The sequence below is a fragment of the Pogona vitticeps genome, chromosome 9 (genome assembly GCF_051106095.1).
Source record: "Pogona vitticeps strain Pit_001003342236 chromosome 9, PviZW2.1, whole genome shotgun sequence".
Lineage (NCBI taxonomy): Eukaryota > Metazoa > Chordata > Lepidosauria > Squamata > Agamidae > Pogona > Pogona vitticeps.
Genome location: NC_135791.1, coordinates 9,152,783 through 9,173,428, shown reverse-complemented (window position 1 = coordinate 9,173,428; position 20,646 = coordinate 9,152,783). Strand labels below are relative to the sequence as shown.

Here is a 20,646-nt window from a genome sequence, read left to right as displayed (position 1 = left end):
TTTTTTGCCTGCAGTCCTATGTTTCTGTGCTGAGACACAGTTTGTCAACCTGCTTTAAGTTTTATGGATTTCAGACATCTAGTGAGAAATAAAGCAGATCTTTCAGGCCTAATATCTGTCCACCCCTGTTTTAGGATAACTTAAGTCTCTGAAACAGAGACAAAGAAAAGAGTTCCTGAAATAGAGAGAAGAAAATCAAGGTAGGATATGGAGGAACTGGGGGGGGGAGCATGCATACAGTATGTGCAAACATGCATGTGCATGCACACAAAAAGGGAGCTTTAGGGGCTGTTTTCATCTCCATTTGCCTGGTAGCATTGTAAGAACATGACACTGGATACGGTTGCAGTGCAGGAGAAAGGGCAGAGCTCTTGTTTGTTAGGGCGAAGGGCGAAACAGAAAGAACGACTCCTCAAATTGGACGCTCCAAGCTGAATGTGTCCAGAGGGAAAGAGAGAATTTGAGCACTGGCTGAAGAGCGGGGAGGGGGGAGGACGGAGAAGGGCTCAGGGAGGCCTCTGGAATTTACCTTTGATCCTTCAAGCAGAGATGTCAGCCATGTGTTGAGCTATATACCACCACTGACCCTGCAGACCCACATAACCATGTGCGCCAGGGAGCCAGGATATAGGTACGCATTCCCATTTTGGCTCACAAGGAGAGAGCAGCTTGGGTTACACTAAGCAGGTCCCTCCAGGCGTGGATCCTGTTCCATTACAGTTCACATCAGGCATTTCAGAGGTCACACACACACACACACACACACACACACACACAGAGAGACACACTGCACTCTAGCCCTGGCAGGCTCACAGCGGACACCTCCCTCTCACCGAGAGCCCCCACCCCTCAGGATCCTGCGGCCTCATCCTCTTCCTAACAATCCATATTGCTCACAGACACACACCCCCGCAGCGTGCATGCAGTTACCTCCGAGCTGTCCAATATCTCCCAAGTGACCTAAGGGGACAGAAGGCAGCTGTGCCCCTTCAATAGCCAAGATGAACAGAAGGGCGGATGATGCTTTTGGAAAGGAGGGGAGATTGAGCCATGCCCTTGCTCTCCTCTCCTCTCCCCCACCACCCCTTCTTCCCCCTATGGAATTTGACCCCTTGCTTCCCTTACTGTTCCCCTACATGGCTGCCAGCCATTCCAAGCTGTTAGAAGCTCAGTCCAAAATAAGCTTTCTACTTATGACGAGCAAAGTTCCATCTGCGTTTTTGTTGTTTCGCATTATTTGTCTCACAACACACACACCCCATAAAAAACGGAGGTGTCACTTTTGAAAGCCAACCCATGTGGACAAACGAACTTTAAATCTTTACTTTCGTATCAAATTTAAAAAATAAACATAGTCAACAACAACAAAAAAGTCTGTGAGGACTTCAGGCCAAAAAAAAAAAGTTCTAATGTAAGGTGCACATTTTTGTTCTGTAAAAATAATAACTCATACACGAAGCTCTTTCTGAAGACACTATGCAGGGAAATAGTGGTCTAATGTAATGGCCACAGATTAGTGACTTGTTTTCCAATTCATTTCATATTTGATACTTAAAACTATAATTAAATTTACTATGGCTGCAGTAAACATCACTCAATCACCAAAACATTTAGCTACATCCATGCGCTACTCCTTGTCTGCCCGACTGACACATTTTAGCAGGGCAAATCTCTTTTCTCTTTCTAGGGCAGACCTGGGCAAAGTGCAGCCCAAGGGCCACATACGGCCCACAAGCCATTCCTGTCTGGCCCGCGGACAGTTTTGAACATCAAAACCATTTACAGTTTTTTTGTCTTACGTTGATCAGTTGCTTATCTTTAACATACCGCAAAAAACCTCTTTAGTATTTGTAAAGATTAACAAGTTTAAAATAAAAACAATCATAACATCACTGTTTCATTTTATTTTCAAGTAAAGTTGGTTCGGCCCCCGAACACAGTTCAGATTTTTCATCTGGCCCCCCTATTGAAATTAATTGCCCGCCCTTGCTCTAGGGTAACCAAATGGCTTTTTAAAGTGAGAACAGTCCTCCATGCCAGAGGACAATCCTCTTTTTGCATGTGTCCTTCTCGCTAATAACTGCCCAGTCCAGATCCAATTTAAAGAACCAACTAGATGAAGATCAGACTGCAGCTGCATCGTCAGAATTTGTTGCACTTATAAAACAGGTGATTTTGAAGGACTTTTTAACTAACCACATGATGCAAAGGCTGAATTGACTTGGTCAAGCCCTTTTTGCTTCCAAAATGTTTTTTTTTCTCTGCCACATGGGGGCTTCTACTTTTTTAAGCAAGAACAATTCAAACTTAGTGCTATTAATTACTGCATTTTTCCATATATAAGACGCTACTTTTTCCTAAAATTATTACACTAAAAATTGAAGGGTGTCTTATACATGGAAATAAGCTGAGGAGAGAACGAAACTGCCCGTACCTTGCCTCTACAAACAGGCTTCCTTCAATCACGAGGCTTAGTTTCCTACAGTCAGGAGACTTGGCTTCCTCCAATCATGAGCCTTATGGAACTGATGTCAGCTGACACTGAACAAACCAACTGGAACACACCTCATTGGCGGTGGAGCCTGTAGGGTCAGATGCAACAGGGATTTGTAATGTCCAAGCATTCTGACCCAGAGGCTGACTACTCAAAGCTATGTTTTCTTAATTTTTGAGTTAGAAAAGTGGGGAGACGTCTTATAAACAGGGATGTCTTCTAAACAGAAAAATACGGTACTTGACAGGTCTGAAAGTGGACTTAAAACATTTATCATGCCAATAGTTTAAAACCATATATGAACAGAGATGAGATACCATATTTTTCGCTCTATAAGACACACTTTTTCCACAAAACCGGGAGGTGGAAAGTCTGTGCGTCTTATGGAGCGAAGAAAACAGATTATTTTTTCCTTTTTTCCTCTCCTAAAAATCTGGTGCGTCTTATGGAGAGGTGCGTCTTATGGAGCAAAAAATACGGTAATTACTTCATGTGTTACTTGAAAGTAAGGAAAAAGAGCAAAAGGAAGATGGTGATCCCTGTGAGGAAATAGGAGGAAATTCACCCGAGATCATTCTCTTTAGCGAGAGGTGATCGTGTCAATCCCTGCTGCAGAATCATTATGATGTGAATATTACGATATATGTAGCAAAACTATTGTTCAGACTTCTGATGTTCTGTACTCTAGACTGCAAAAATAAATGGAAAGGTACTTAACAGTCTTGAACAATATATACTGAGAAATGTAGTAGTCTGAAGTTTTAAATGAGAAAGTAGCTTCACAGCAAACCATAAAAGGATCAGCAGAGAAAGGAAGGTCTCAGGCTGAAATGTGGCTCACATCACATCCAGTATGAAGCGTGAACTCCCGAATCAATCCGCAGCCCCTGTGAGAGCACTGGTTGCGATTTCAAGCATAATACGGGTAGTGAGAATCAAATCACAACAAAGTATAGCCACACCCTCAGGGACTCTGATGTGAAAGACCCATTCACAATGAATGCTCGGGAGAGAAGAAGCTCAGGGGGCACCCAAGTCATTTTAGTCATGGTCCTTCCCACTCAAGCGAGGTGCTTTGTAATTCTACTTAAATTATAAAAATCATGTGTAATTTTGCATCAGTGTGATGTTGTGGACAGAGTAATATACTAGGATATACTCAGCCATGAAAACTCACCAGGGTTTTTGAACAAGTAAAAATACTCCTTAAATATCTCCCTCACCTTGAAAGCCCTATTAGAGTTACTTTAAATTGGTTTTGACTAGATAGCACATAACAACACAAAACTTAACACACAAGTTTTCTATGCAAGTATTATTCTTCATTTTGCTGATGTTCAAGTGGTCAAACGACTTCTCTGTAACAGTGCTAACAAAGACTTCATGGCTACTATAGAACCATGCCGGATCAAACTCTTTACCACACTGCAACATGGCTGTTTATGAGGATGCAAAAGAATGAGATTTCTTGCCTCATATTAGTGTTGTTGTTGTTGTTTTTAAAAAAGGGAAAGGTGGGAGGACCCCACCGGGCTAAAGGGACCGTCAACGCATTTTCATAGGGGATAGCACCAGAACAGAGGAAAATACCCAGACTGGAAAACACAGGAAACCCCTCAGGCCGTGAAGGAAAGAAAAAAAGCATACAGCAAGGAGAGGAGAAAGGTCTAATGAAACCACAAAAAGAGTCAGAAATGAAATTAGCTTTCTATCTGACCGATATTAACTCAAGCAGCAATTCTAGAAATCCTGAGAAAGAGGGTACCGCTGCCCTTAACGTCAATTCAATGAGTGCGTAGCTGAGAAATAGACCAATGGTTTTACTTAAAATAAGGCACTTTCCGTTGCTGTCATGTTTTTTTTGGTAATAATTTAAGAGCCTATTTGAGTACATGTGTCCATGGGCTCCTTAAAGTCCCTAGAAGTATTTGATGCACACACACTTTTGTTTAGGGGTGGCAAAGAGAAAGCTGAAGTTTCACATTCCACCCCCTCCGGGCAGGGCAAGCAAAGAGCAAAAATGTGCACAACGCCAAACAAAGGATATTCAACTGGAGCAACCAACAGTCTAGGTCAACGGGTCATTATGTATACCTTATGCATGGATAACAGCACACCTGGCTTGTGCTGTTATCACACCATGCCTTTCCTCCTCTAATCAGACTAAAAGGAACTCAAATCCTCTAGTTTTCAAAGAAAGACCTCTCTTCTCAGTTTACGCTGATCCGAAATGAACTATTTCTCCCCAACACGCTGCTCTTGGAATCCACGTGCTCCATCGCCAACCAATAACTTGCACAGTTTAGGACGGAATGTCCCCCATGATGGTTTTTCTCCCATCAAATCCCGTTCCGTGCACTCACTGCTGTTGTTAGCCTATCCAGCCCTTCCACAAACCTTCCTCCTTGCCCCTCCTCCCAATGACTACCATAAATAAACCCTTTTCCGCACATGGCATGTGCTCTCTGTACTCTTTGCTTCCTCACCCACCAAGTTCCACTTATTCCATCTCTGCTGCTCTGCCTTTTAACCTCTTTTTCAACCATCCTGGGCAACAAAATAGAGAGAGAGGAGACAAAGCAAAACACAGAAAATTTGCTTACTAGTTAAATGCCATCAATGAAAAAAAAATCTATGCAAACAGCTGGCCAAACACAGCAGCTGAATCACTGAATCCCATGAAGTATACAATTTGTGTGCAGTACACAATTTATGTTTGCTTCTTAAGGCTGTTTCCTTAGGCTTGCTTTGACTCTGGCCGCTAACCTGCCCTTGGGTTGGGCTGGAGAAAACACAAAGCGACATTTCCCTCAAATTCTTTCTCCCGTATTTCCACTGAGGGTTAGCCTCCCTTTTGCTTCATGTCTATACCTAAGGGACCGTTCTCTTCCCAACAGGTTCAGAGGGAGGCTCATCTCACTACACTTCCCCTGAAGTCAACACAAGTGAATTGTCCGTCTTCAAACCCTTGGGCCCCTTCCTTCACTTCCACGGATTAAAGCTCGGTCCACACAAGCAGCAAAAACGTGCAGCCCTGGGGGGGGGTGTCAGAAGGGGCTGCAACACTTAAGGCGCACACACACCCCTCTTTAAAAGTTTCCACATGGGAGAGGGGGAACTCAAGTTTGAAAAAAAAACAATAACTATCAGGCCAAGAATGGGCCTTTCTAAGGAATTTTTTTCATTTAAAAACAAAAATTTTCAGCCAGATGGGAGCATTCAAATATGGCACCCTCTGCCCGCAGCTTCACACTCCCTCATCTAACATTAGTTAGGTGCTCGTTTTCCACAATCCTCCGTCAATTCAGCTGATGGAGCTCATTCAGAGTCGGTTGTTGGGAGCGGGGTGGGGTGTTTTTCCACCCAGCAAATTCCCCAATGGAATTTTAACTTGTTTTCTTCCCCACCTGTTGATCCCATTCAATGACAAACTTCGACTTCCAGGCAGCTGCGTAACCAAACACCCGGCTCCCTCATTTCAACGACTTGTGTCCCATTTGGGAATAACGAGCAGAAAGTCTCTCAGCCTTTCCCTCGAGGAACCGGTGCGCATTGCTTCGCGCTGATACAATCTCTGCCACAGCTTGCCCGACCCCATCTTCGCGGCACGATCTTATCCACCTGGATGTACAAAGCCAGCTGCATCTCATCCACCCCTTTCCTGTGAAAGGGGTGGGTGAGATCCGCCTGCCATCCTCTTGCCAAACACCTCCATATTTACCACTAGGAGAAGTGAGAGAAAGAGTCGGACATCTCCACGGTGTTTTATTGAGAGAGAATGTCTTTCCATTTGGAAGAGGAGACCATTTGCTCAAAGATCCGTTCAGCTCAGAGTCATAAGCACATCTGGTGGTCTAAATCAAGCCACCCTGATCCATCACACCGGAAACGATAACATTTTGTCATGATGCACAGTCGTTTAATTATGCATAGCCAGTGATCCTGCTAGCTGATGGATTCTGGGAACTGTAGTCCAAAGCAATTTTGTTAAACTCTGTTGCCACTTTAATTACACATGAACCACCTCATTGTGTCTAAATAGTATTATATAACTTCTGAAGATTTTTTTTTAAAAAACCCAACACTGGTTGAGAGTCATATTGTATGTTCACGCTTCATTCTCTTAACCCTAGTGCAGTTACCTGTGACTTTTATTTCTGCTTCCTATCTATTTTGCTTCTTTTCTCCTATGCTGTAATTACTGTAATAAATAGCTACAGTAGGTGTGGGGCTCTTTTAGGAGAAAAAAAATTGGCTGGAGGAAAAATGATTTCTGGAGAATCTTGGCTTATTGTGAACACACTGTGTGTATGTAGCTGCAATCTATTGACTCCTGCTTAACTTCTCTTGCTAGAATTTTTTTTAAAATATTCCATGTTGCTGGAAATGGTTTGTCTATCATTTCATCTGGAATCTTCTCCGGTATCCTTGATAAACTAGAATATAAACCAAGTTTTCCTGCCTTATAAATCCTTTCTTATAGACAGTACAACAAGTCAAGATCACAGTTTTAAAAGAAGCAGTGCAATTTGATGCAATTAATTGATGAAGTGCTGGGGCACATCTTGGTGGCACAGTCAAAAACACAACCTGGCATGCAACTCAGACACACCCCAACACCTTGACAATTAGCTACAAGTGGCTATAGCAAGTTAAATAGACGTTACAAGTACATCAGTTGGATTCTGGCCATTATCCAGATCTAGTTTGTTTTTAGGCTCTTGTGTTACAGCAGCAATGCAGGCTGCCAGTCCAATTCCAGGCAGAATTCAAAGTACTGGTTCTAACTTATAAATCCCTAAATAGCTTGAGTCCAAGCTATCACAGGGACCATAACTCCCTGTAGGAGCTGAGGTGTTAAAATGACCAGGAGAGGCCTTTCTCTTAGTCCCACCAACTTCACAGGTGTGTCTGATGAGGACATAGGAGAGGGCTTTCTCTGTTGCTGCTCTTGGACTTTGGAACTCCCTCCCACTGGAGGCGACGTTGACCCCAATTTTACTGTCCTTCTGCAAGTAGAAGACCTTTCTCTTCAGACAAGTTTTAGCTCACTGATTAACTGCCTGAGTGGGGTTTTTTAATAGATTGTTGTAACTTACTGATTTGAATGTGTTTTGGTGGTGCTTATATTTTTTAGTATGGTTTTTTTTTAAAAAAAAATAGTATTTGTATACTCACTGTTGTTAGCTTTAAGATTGTCTTTTAATGTTGTAAGCTGCCTTGGGTCCTTTTTAAAGAGATAGGTGGGGTAAAAACATTTTTAAAAAATAAATAAGAGATAGTTTTTTCCAGAATCTTTGCTTACTGTACCGTGTAAAGGACACACCCAAAGAGATAGCATTACAATATTACTTCTTAGGATGTTCTTCTCAAATGCAAGACCATAAGAAGCAGAAGATTATTAAAAAGAACTGTCAGAAGAGTTGGTGGTTTTCATCTCAAAAAGAAATGCATACCCCACATTTTGTGGTCCTACATCTAGTGGCAAATCAATATTGCTTTGCATCAGAGTGTCACGAAAACTTAGCAGAGAAGAAATCTGCATTTGGAAAAAGAATGCTGGAACCCCATGAACAACTCTATGATAGGAGTAGCAGTGATTCAGAGCATCATGCCTTTAGATAAGACCTTCAATTGCTGCTCATGATGCTGGAAGCAAACCTAACATGGTTAAGTATATGATTCCCCTTCCCAATGGCCCATTCTCCCAGTTTATTCAGACCATTGTAGCTTGTGCTGTCTTCTCTACAACAAAGCAAGAACATCTAAACTCAGGAACAATGCTGATGGACTTGAACCTGCTTCTTTGGAAAGAAATAGCAGGCAGATTTAATCACAAATACACCTTCTGTAATAATAGTAGAACCCAAGGAATCAAGAAACATGAACAATCTTGTTTTTCTGTAAGTTTCCAAAAGAAATTTCAGCATTTTAAAAAAAAACTGTACCATTTTACTCTGAACACAAACAATGATAAACATTTTATTCATCTGCAAGGGTACATGGTGACGGAAAGCACAAAGTACTAAAAAATTTTGTCTTCGATTATGATGCCACCAATCACAAAGGACGGGTATATTGTGCGTTTTATAGAGCTGGCACAGAAGGATGGTTGGATTGCAATGCTGATCTCACTGGTAAGCACGCATACCACTATACCCTACAGTCCTTGTGAATTACCCAAGCAGGCAAAATGTCACAGCAAAATATGCACAGCAAAATATGCAGTCACATACAAGTAGCGTGGGGGAGTAGAGGAAAGTGTGGGGGGGGGGAGTCTATATATCCCGGTTGCTTAGTCTAGTAAATCACATTAGAATATGCTCACTGAATCGGTGGGGATTTGGCAAGTAAGGTTCTAGTTGGGACTTAATTTACTCTAGAGTAGGCCCATCTGAACCAATGCATTTGATGCACCAAATGCTCATTGACTCAATGAGTCCCTTCAAGTGCAACTTACTACACCAAACAGCAGGATTTCAGCATCTGGTAATGTAACTATCAACACAAAATTTCATGCAAAGGTCTAAAACAAGCTCAAGTACAACAAGCCTAACAAAGCAAGACACTCAACTCTCACAAGTAGCATACAGTTTTAAAATCTATCTTTTATATTTTGAATGTCCCTCCCTACTCTGCATCATGAACTTGTGGCACAGAGTACGCATCACAGTCGCAGGAAACAAGCCTTGTATAGAACCCTAATATATCAACAGATAGCAAAAACACACTCATTGAAGCGAACTTTGACAAGCAAACAGATCAAAAGCAAGCCATAACTTCAAATTTGCATACTCAGAAGTTCTTCACCCTCTGGGGCAGGGGAGAATGGTTTCCCCGACTCTCCAGAAAACTACTACAATCCTTCAAAGAAAAAACTGCCCTATTGCAATGACGAAGGTTAACAAATTGCTTTAAAGAAAATTCTTAAGTTAGAATTTCAGAAGTAATCATCTGCAGCTACCGGCAGCTTTTCAGCTACTGTTGAACTACATGACATTAAACTTCCAACCCCATGAATGCAGCTTATGCAAATTTCAAAGAGGTAACTATTTTGGTGGCTGAAATCCAGGAGTAATAGACAAACCAGAGTAGGTCCATTGATCTATGGAACTTACAGAGAAGATGGCTCACCCAATCCCCACTGATTCAGTGGGGCTACTCTAGTTGTGACACACTACTGGATTTTAGCCAGTGTGTACGACAAAAACAAGCACTTTAACACCTTACAGAGGATCAAATCTGTATCAGTTTCATGGATTACAACCCAATTGAACTGACTATTCATCTTTCTTCTACATGGGGGGGTGGGGGAATTAAAAATATCTTTCCTCTTTGAACCAGGAACAGCCATCGAACAAGGAAGTTAGTAACTCCAGGGCTATGCAAGACATTCAAAGTACACCAGCAAAGTTAACCATTTCCCCAGCAACACCAATAGTAGGACTATAAAATCTGCAGGCCTTCAGGTCAAACCCAGCAGACCTGCTACCTACCTTACCTACACAGGCACTCACCAATCGCCGGCACAATACGTTCTGATTCTGCACACCTGGCAAAAGATAGCTGCTACATGGAGCATTTTGTGGGAATACATGGATGGTTGGCAGGGACATCCCGTTTAATGGATCATCCGTTGTACATGTCTAACTGACCTTTCCAAGTGGTTTTTCTCCTGCATGAACACTGAGAACTGTAGAATAATCTTAGTCCATCAAAAATGTTAATCTTGATCCAACTATATCAATGCTTCTTAATCTTGGGTTTCCAGTTGTTCTTCAACTACAACTCCTAGAAGCCAAAAAGCTGTGCTGGACAGAGCCTCTGGGGACCCAAGGTTGAGAACGACTGATCTATATCCTTAATCTGTAATCTCCATTATACGGGCATTCTTGTTATAAAGTATGAGAGTGTATGTGGGCATACAGTGGTGCCTCGCTAGACAGTTACCCCGCAGGCAGTTTTTTCGCTAGACATTGGCTTTTGTGATTGCTATAGTGATTAGCAAAACAGTGATTCCTATGGGGGAATTTCGCTGGACAATGTTTGCTCCCTGCTTCGCAAACTGATTTTCGCTAGACGATGATTTTGACAGCTCCCTCCGCGCTCGCAAAACGGGTGTTTTCGGGACCTAAGCTTTGCAAGACAGCGATTTAAACAGCTGATCGGCGGTTCGCAAAGCGGCTTTCCTATGGCTGATCTTCGCTAGACAACGACGATTCTTCCCCACTGGAACGCATTAAACAGGTTTCAATGCATTCCAATGGGGAAATACTTTTCGCTAGACAACGATTTTGCTAAACAGCGATTTCAGTGGAAGGGATTATCGTCTAGCAAGGCACCACTGTACTCTAACCCAGCCATGAGAAAATGAGTGCATTCTACACGCGCTAGAAAATGCATGCCCTTCTATGAGGGTGGGGACTAAAGCTAAATTAGAGAACATCTATGAGGATACTTATGGAAACACAATGACCTCTTATTTGCATACCTGTTGTCCAGATATTGTGCCATTTGCTGGAACCACACAGAGAAACAGCATTAAATAAACAGTATTTTGAACAGTGAGTTGCTGGCCCAGACTCTCCTCTAAAAGTAAAACTAGGACCTGTTACTTGAAAAACAGTGACATATTTATTTCCCCAACTATTATTAACTCCCTAACATAGACCTGCGGCTACAAGACCACCAAATTTATTTCAGTGCAAGCTTTTGTGGATCATGAAGATCCATCAGATATACATGAAAGCTCACGCTGAGATCAATGTGTTGATCTTAAAGAGGCTATACGTATTGAAACTGACTACCAGGGCTACCCCTTTGAAAACTGTCGCCTCCCCAAGTGACTTGGACCTCAGAAACTACCCATCCAAAAGATTACTGTCCATAAGTGAGGGGCAGCTGGTTGGGAGGACCAAGCACCATACAAATCTGGGACATTGATTCTAGAAATAGAGGAAGCTTGTAGGATTTACACAGCTCAGACATGTGAGTAAATGTCTTAATCATTCACACACACACACACACACACAACGTGACTATGTTTGCTTATACAGTAACTGTATGTCTAGAATTGTTACATGAGTGTAGAAAGGAAACAATGTCAAAAGTTCACATTTGGTCGAAAACACGGTTATGTGCATTATGCTTCTGATTTCAATAATATCACCCTTATCTTTACATACTGGTGAACAGGATGAAGATTTCGACATAATTCCCTGGACCGCCTGGGTATACATGTGGCTGCAATAAACAGCCCCAAAACCTTCATGACCTAACTATCCTGCCATCAGGTTTTGCATTCCTTCCAATAGTAGCGATCACGCTCTCCGTGCCGACAGAATCACAGTAGCCTGCAAAGCTAATGACATGGAACTGAGATGTCACCTGATGGACCTACAGGTGATCCTATGGAACGCTCTGGGAAGCAGGCTCCGGCTTTAAACCTGTAGCTGAGAGTTCCACCGGAAGGCCCGGTGGGCCCATCACGGACGGGAAGACAGACCTGAGGTGTTTTTTAGATGACGGCTCTCAAACCATCCTTTGGCATTCTTTGCCTTCCTCCACCCACATTTTTGCTGGACCAGGCAGGAGGGCAATATGACCTAGATGCAATACACCACAAGCAGTGTCTACCCTGCTTCTGGCAAGGCCTTGATGTGTAAACCCCAAACAACAGGAAGCAGCTCTTCTCAGTACCCCTATTCCCACCCACCCACACGCACACACATCCCACCGTCCCAGATCTCATTACACGCACAGCTTTCTCTACAACACAGGCTCTGTTTATCAAGTCACCAGCCCTCTAGTCTAGCTGGAGCTTTTTAGAGAGGCTCCGTTTTCCACTTGGCTGACACACACTATTTATAGTCACTTACCATTCTCCCAGATCTTTCCTCAGGATCTCAGCAGAAATAGACCGCCCCCAGGTCCCCGAAGCCTCTCTCCAAGACTGTTAGGGAAAGGACTCCAAGCCAGCCGAGGCCCTCTGGGCGGCCCTTAACCTTCTCCCTCCTTCCACCTCCTTGTCGCTATGGACAAGCGCCCAAGTGTCCATTAAAATCCTTGCTTCGGCCCACTCCCCTGCCCAAGCCACAAGCTCGAATCCCTTCCATGGGGCCTGTTTTCAAGCTCTCTGTTGCTATCTGTCCCTCGGGCACAAACCCCCAGGGTGGGGGGCACACGCCTAAAACTCAGGCCTTTCCTCAGATGTATTGCCGCTCAAGAGGGGAAAAAAGACCGACACAAATTATTCTGAATCAGTAGATGCAAAAGCTGTATTTAACTTTCTTTCGGGACAAAACTGCCACCGTGGTAACCTTAACTTATAAGTACACGTGAAGAACCAAAGCATGATAGATGGGGTTTGGCTTCTTTGGACTCAGGGGCTTAACTAAGAAGAAGTTGCCTTCATGGCACACATACACACGTTTCCTTCCCTAAAGCCCAGTTAGCAAATGAAGCGGCTTCCGACTCATTTAGCCTAGCCGTTTTAAACAGGGGTCATAGCCCCCCCCGGGGGGGGGGCCCTGGCACATTTGAAGGGGGCCAACGACTAGAAGCAATTCTTCACACACCACCTTATAAGGTTTGTTATGCAACCTACACAAATCCTGATTCAGCCTATATTTCTTTCATATTATATTTATAGCCATGGTCAAAAAAAAAGGTTGACAGTGGCTGACTTAGACAATGTAGCTCAGAGCTGTTTCTAACCAGGAACTTAGGCACAGAGCTCTCAAACCTCTGATCCCAGAGACCTTTGCAAAAGGAATGACCAGGAAATGAACCTGGGAGTTTTTGCAGGTGATACAGGTGCTCTGCTAGGAGATCTATACGGCCTCTCCCTCATGGGAAGCTTCTTAGCATAAGAAGATAGCTAGGAATTCATTAAAAGCCAGCTCCATGTCTGCATCAAATTCAAACACAGCTATTTGGGATTTATTCTACACCCTTGAAAAGAAAGGTGAGAAGCCAGATTTAAGGCCCTTGCTTTGTCAGAAAAGCTCAGCCCAAGCCAAGTCTTAAACAAGTTGGCAAGGAACCCATCATCAGATTCAGCCCTCCCTTGTTAGTGAAACTTTCTCCATGCAAAACTATGTCAACAGACCTTGACAACTCAGACCTCAAAGGCTTAACACAAAGTATCGCTCAGTGAAGCTCATCAGCCAAATTGTCCCTGCTAATTTATTCCTGCATGGATGTGAGTGTTTTGATTTTCGCTTGCTCTTTAAAGAATCTGTAAAGAGAAGGGACACACTGCAGCATGGATCTGACCTCCATGCATTCACCAGGTCAACCCTTGACACGCCTATGTCCCTGCAGGATCAGGACTGGCACAAACACAGTCACACAGAGGGTAGCCGTAACCCTTATGCATCCTAACCTGGGAGTAAGGACTTGTACAGAAATATGCACAGAATTATGCTGCAAGCGTTAAAGAGAACTTTTCTAAAATATAATATGGTCTCCTGATGGATAGAAAGGAAGGGGGTGGGCGACAAAGTCCAAAATGCTCAGGGTTTCTTTTCAGCAACAGGAAATCCATCTGTGGCCCCCCCATCACAAGTGTGCCCCTTTGAAATCCTTCGAGGAAGGAAAGAAAAGAGAGGCCATAAACAAGTGGGCAGTGCCGTTCAGACTCCTCCATGCCCTGTTTAGACACGATGCCACCTTGCAAAGGTTGGCAGAGAATTATATATAGTTGGCGTGTAACCCAAGGTGCACCTCCCAGCAAGCAATACCCAGTGACCAGAATAGATCTTAATTCTAAGTAAATACACACAGGTTTGTGACACCTCTCTCTCGCGCGCGCACACACACACACCTAAAACTCAGGCAGTTGAGCCCTCAAGGGAAACCACCAGGAACTCTGGTGCCACCCTCCACTGACTGACGGCTCGCAAAAAGCCACCTGCCTTCTAGTGGGCAAAGCTCATCTTGGCAGATGTCATTCAAGATTTGGTTTCCGGAGAAAGTGTCAGATGAGAGAGACCAATCCTCAGGTGCTTTTTTCTAAAAGAATCACATTTTTTTAAAGAGAAGATCCCTGGGATGCTGTTTGCACCACAGATCTTCCCCCACCCCCAAACCTGGTTTTGCTTCACAATAAAAAAAAGATGCACACCTTTAGTGGTGGGAGGGGAATCTTTTTTTTTTTTTTTTTGCAGGTGTCCCCGGCTGTGCCCATTTTTTTCATTTTCCATTGCCCTGTCACCTCTGCAGGCCCCCCCTCCCCCGCCATGCATGCCACCTTCCCACGGACGGATGGCTGCTTCGGAAACTCCAGTCACCATGCTGGGGGGGGGGGGAGGGAGGAGGAAGAGAAGAGAGGAAACTCTAGAGGAGGCAACTTCACCCTGGGCCAGCGAGGGCTCGGCAAGACGCTTCCGTCCCCAGGCGCGCCTCCCTGCCAGTCCCACACGCTGAAATAATAAAGGATTGTTTGCCTGCGAAAGAGACCTCCCTCCCTCCCTCCCTCTCCTCTCCCCCCCCCCGTCGGCGACTCCTTCCCCTTTCAAAGCATCTCCTCCTCCCCCCCTCCCTCCTTCGCCCACCGCCTGGCTCGCCTCTCTCTTCTCCAACCCCCCCCCCTCGTGCGCCGTAAACAGATCCTCTTACTCTGAGGCTTCTCAACTGCACACACGCGCGCGCGCATACACACACACACACGCACATATACACGTGCCCGCGCCCGCGCGCCCGGAGCTCCTTCTCCGCCGGCCTCGCGCCCCTTTTCCCGCATGTGCGAGAAGCCAGATTAATGTTTACACCTAAAGCGATTTCGGGAGCAATTGAAAAGAGCGGCGACAAAGCGGGCGCGGGGTTGGGGGGGGGGGGGAAGAGAGAGAAAGTAGGGGCTGATCCTCAGATGCACATTGCAAAGGGGGGGGCGGCGAAGGGAGAGGTGTCGTTTGAGAAAAGAGAGAAAGAAAGGGAGGGCAGGAAATAAAGAGAAACACCACCACCCCCCTCTCTCTTTTCTCTTGCTCCAACTGGCAAGGTTTTTCCCTTACCCCGGTTTAGACAAAAGGCTGGTCCACACGGCCAGGAGACCCCGAGTTCCGTGCGAGTCTTTTCAAGGCTCGCTCGTCTTTTTAATCCCCACCCGCTTCTTCTCCCCCCCAACCCCCTCCCTTTCCCCAACCCATTGATCCTGGGCTGCACACACACACACACACACACACACACACACACACACACACACACACACACACACACACACACACAAGGACGCACTCCGGGTGGCTGTGGAGGTGGCTGGATTGCGGGGGGGGGGAGGAAAGGGGGGGGAGTCCCTTCTCCAGAAAGGTAAAGGGGGGGGGAGATTGAGAGAAAGCCAGCGAGGGTGGGAAAGGACATTCTCCGGCAGCCACCCACCCACCCTCCCCAAACATCCTGGTCGGGGGGGGGAGAGGGAAAGAGGGGGCGGGGAGGCGAGGGCCAGAAACGAAGAGGGGGGGGGGGTGAAATCAAATCCCATCACGGGGTGGGGTAGGTGGGTAGAGGGGTTAGAGCGGCGGAGGAAGGCGGGGGGGGGGGGGCTGCCCGGCTTGGCCAGATCGCCGGAGTTACTCACCAGCCGGCGGTGGCTGTTGCTGCTGCTGCTGCTGCTGCTGCTGCGCTCCGCTCCCCTCCGCCGCCGCCGCCGCCGCCTTCCGCGGGAGACTTTTCTCTTCCCCGCGAGGAGACGACTCCGGGCCGCCGGGGAGGGTGCCCGGCCCTTCGGCGCCACTGCCAACCTTCAGGGACAGCATATTCATCGCCTCTCTCGGCCGATCACATTATCCTCCCGCAACTCGGCTTGGACATGATGATGATGATGATGATGATGACTCCGACCGCTGGCCTCCCCTCCTCCCCGGTCTTGCTCTCTTTCTCTTCCTTCCTCCCTTCCCTTTCAAACGCACCGCACAAAAGAACCAGCCAGGAGGAAAAGGGGGGGGGGGGGAGAGGAAAAAAAATTGCAAGGCTGGGCGAAATTGCTGGCAAGCTCCGATTCTCGCTCCGCTTTCTCCACCCCGCTCTTCTGCTGCTGCTGGGTGGGAAAAGGGAAGGGAAGGCGAGCCAGACCCCCGGCGCCCGCCCGCCCGCCTGCCCGCTTCTTCTCTCGCCGCCGCTCCTGCCCTGCCCGGCGGCGCGGGGGTGGGTGGGGGGGGAGAGAAAGGCTGCCTTCCAGCGGGCGCTCGGCGGGGAAGGCGGCTCGGCGTCGGCTCCTGCTCGGTGGAGCCGCGGCTGCTGCCCGCTCGCCTCTCGCCTCGCCCGCCTCCGAAGCGCTCTGCTTACCTTCGCTTGTCAGCGGCGGCAGCAGCAAGGAGCAGCATCCGGAACCCCAGGGAGAGACCCGCAAAGCATGTCGGGAGATGTAGTCTTTCTCCCGGGGGAGGGGCGGGGGGGTAGGAAAGAAGAAGAGGAGGGGCCGCCCGAACTTTAGAGAGGGCAGGTGGGCTGGGAGGGAGGCGAAGGAGCGAAGCTTGTTTTCGGGGCGGCGATTCGGGCTTCCTTCCCTTTTGTTTTTGGGGAGGGGGGGGAAGGATGCTGCCGGGCTGGCTACCTAGGGACGGTGGGGGAACCTGACACGGCTCGTCTGGGGGGGGGGGTGGAGATCGTAGGGGCAAAGGTGGAGGAGTGGAAAGGGGGGGGAACCAAGCCTTCAGGGGCAGCGAGCAAGCAACCAGGGCGCAAATAGCGCCGGGATCAATGTGCCTTCCCACTGCGCTCACGGCTCACACAAATAAATATATAAATCAGCAAACCCCGCTGCAATCATTTTTTTTTTAAAAAAGGCAAAGTTTTGGCCCTTCTGTATTTGGCACTTAGCATGGTTAAGTTTTTAAAAACCCCTGCCCCACAGAACCCTGTGGGGGCAAGGACGCGACCCGCTCCGCCGCCCCAAAAGGTTCGGTGGGCTCACGGGGAATTTAAAAAAAAAAAAAAAGAAATCAAACCGAAGCAAAACAAAAACACCTAAGGATGATTAAAGCGGATGCTGTTTACGTGTTACCAGTGCCCTCTAATGGTGCGAAGCGGGATTGCTACGCTCTAGGTGTCTCGGCCGGCCGTCCTTCTCGGCCCGCGGGGATTGCCCTGTCTCCCACCCCCCCAGCCGGGTGTGTGTGTCTGGAGCGCTTGTCTGGACATGTCCACGAAAGTTCACGTTAAAATAGAACCGTTCGTCTCTAAGGGGCCACCTGTTTTTCTTCTCTCTCTCTCTTTTGTCTTTTTCTTTGGGTTTTGCCTGACAATGGAGAGCTTCCGTTTCCCCTGCAGTACTGCCGTCCTTCAGACTCCACAGGTGTCTTCGTAACAGACGAGGTCCGGAGGGCCAGAGAGAGAGCAGCAACCCGTGTGCCTCTATGCCACGGCCAAGGCAGGTTGGGTCGGCCACAGTCGTTCCTCTCTCCAGAGCTTAGAAAGGTTCTTGAGGCCGCAGATCCTGCTGGGCGCTTCTGCATGCCGTGAAATAGTCAAGGCTCAGCATCTGCTTCCACTTCAATAAGGCTTGGGTTTAGAGGACAGCCCTTTGCCCTGTCTATAAGAATACTGAGCTGAGGGTGTGATCAGATAGCAATACAAGAGCACCTTGACCATTCATGTCCACGTCCACCACAGGTCCCAAATGCTCAAGCTCCAAAAAATGAGAGCAGCCCTGTTACTGGATGGACGCAGAGCAGGGAGGTGATCTCCAGAACATCATCCAGCCACCAGACAATAGATCAAAACAGAAGGCTCTCCAAGTGCTCCAGAAACCAACTTAAACTACCATCTGATTGCACCCTCTGTCTTTGTGTATGGGTCCTTAGATCCAAAGGGATCTTGAGGGCTGTAAAGGTAAAGGTTCCCCTTGACAATTTTTGTCCAGTCGTGTTCGACTCTAGGGGGTGGTGCTCATCCCCGTTTCCAAGCCATAGAGCCAGCGTTTTGTCCGAAGACAATCTTCCGTGGTCACATGGCCAGTGCGACTTAGACACGGAACGCTGTGACCTTCCCACCGAGGTGGTCCCTATTGATCTACTCGCATTTGCATGCTTTCGAACCGCTAGGTTGGCGGGAGCTGGGACAAGCGACGGGCGCTCACTCCGTCGCGTGGATTCAATCTTACGACTGCTTGGTCTTCTGACCCTGCAGCACAGCCGTCTGCGGTTTAGCCCACAGCGCCACCACGTCCCTGGAAGGCTGTAGAAATATAATAATCTCTTTTTTAATGAAAACTAAATGCAGCGGTGGGCAGCCTCTTTTGCAAAATTTCAGAACAAGCATGTAACTTTAAAAAAATATGTCAAAAGTTTAGCAGTTGAGCCCCATTGATCTCCCAGGGCTCCACTATCATTATTGTTCTGGTTCATATACCGCTCCATAGTTCTAGAGCACACACCCTAAGTGGTTTACAATATATAATTATGCGAGGAACATTTCCCCCCCCCCCCCAGCTAGCTAGGTCCTCATTTTACCAGCCTTGGAAAGATGGAACGTTGTGTCAAACCTGAGCCAGCCATCTGAGCCCATCAAAGCTGAAGTCCTCGTGAGCAGAGGCTTAACTGCAGTACTGTAGTTTAACCATTGTATTGCGGGGGGCTCGCTAAAGTCTTTAAACCAAAATCCTGTGCCTTTTAATTAACTGTGGCGTCACTGCCACTCAAATCTTCTCTTCCCCCCTGGAATTTAGTTGCAAGTTCTGATACTTGCTGGCTGGAAAATGGCTTTCTCCCTGCAACAGTATACAGATCTGAGGCTATGTTGTGGCATAAAGGTTTTTGAGGCTCGCTTAGTGGTAAATAGGGAACTTGCAATACATTAACTTTACAAAATACCTGCCCCTGGTGGAGATGAAAGTTGCCAGGATGGGTTTCTTTGAACAAGGTGACATGTTTGTCTGTGTCTCTGAAATCTCCTTGGAGGTCTGGCCATAGAAACGATGATGATGCGTGCCTGCAGTCCAGCATTGACTGGACTGTCAATGCTGGTAGAGCACGCACTTTGATTATAAGACTGGCACCTTCAGCTTGATTGTGTGCAACAAACTGCAATGCCAGTATTTGCATATAATTCTTAAGATGTCTGTGTATGTTTTGTTTACTTGATCTTGGGGACAGGTCTTTTTTGTCTGAACAAAAGATCCCCAAAATGACGGTGTCTCTCTTCTGTGTAATCTGCCTTCTTTTGGCAGTTGACAAAAGATAACTTCTAAGCACAAATGAGTTTGTGTGTGTTAAAGACGGGCACGCAATATATATTTCTTATGTGCTGAGCTCCTACTGCCTTCCATCTTGGATTGCTACCTACCGGCTATGCCTCCATCTTGGATCATTTTCTTTCTTGCCTCGTTTTCTTAAACATTTTTTCCCAGTTTCTTTTCTTTTCTTTTCGTCATGGACAGGCAGCCTGCTTGTTACAGTGTGCCTCGTTGGGATAATGTTCTGATTCCCTCCACCTATTTCCTTGCAGATTTTTTTTTCTTCCTCTGTTGATCTCATCCCTTTCTTGGATTATTCTTATTGATGATTGGCCTGCTCGTAGCTTTGGCTGGACTCAAAAAATCAAGTGGTGTGTGTGTGTGTGGTGTGTGTGTGTGTGTGTGTGTGTGTGTGTGTGTGTGTGTGTGTGTGTGTGTGTGTGTGTGCGTGCTTTGGATTTTGCCTGGTAAGCCTGGGACATTTGCCTCTTACTGCTCTGATGATTATTTTTCTTTCTCATGTCCTGTTGCCTGCTTTTAGAGGAGATGGATTTTCGGTTGCCTTTCCTTTCCTCTTGATCTAATTTTAAAGATTCTTTAGGGTTTTGTTTTGTTTTTGGAGTGCCAGCTAATGCATATGGGAAAGCCAAACTAGGCTTTCAATTTCAAGTAAAACTAAAGGACCACCCCATGAAAAACGCAAGAGACAACTCCTGAAAGAAACTAAAATGAAAGAATAATATGGAAATGTTCATCATGCACATCCCTAATTGGGACTAACAAATTAGAAACATATTCTGAGCACCAGCAGGATATGCTTTAAAAGCCTCTAAACCTGTCCATATAGTAACTCCATAAATGAGACCATGTTTTGGATCTTACCATTAACAAAGATTCAGCAAATAGTACTTTAGAGCAGTGGTTCTTAACCTTTGTTACTCGGATGCTTTTGAACTGCAACTCCCAGAAACCCCAGTCA

General features: G+C 46.3%; 1 protein-coding gene across 2 annotated transcripts in view; it reads right to left on the bottom strand.

Annotated features, from left to right (window-relative positions):
• Window positions 1–16,802, bottom strand: part of AHDC1 (AT-hook DNA binding motif containing 1) — a 218,041-nt gene extending 201,239 nt beyond the window's left edge. Inside the window, exon 1 of one of the 2 annotated variants that reach the window (XM_072980073.2) lies at window positions 16,074–16,802. In XM_072980073.2, the coding sequence (XP_072836174.2) occupies window positions 16,074–16,257 (184 nt within the window). In that variant the 5' untranslated portion in view covers window positions 16,258–16,802. The remainder of the gene's footprint in view (window positions 1–16,073) is intronic. The other variant, XM_072980075.2, reaches the window with a different exon arrangement.
• Between the last annotated feature and the right edge of the window lie 3,844 nt (window positions 16,803–20,646).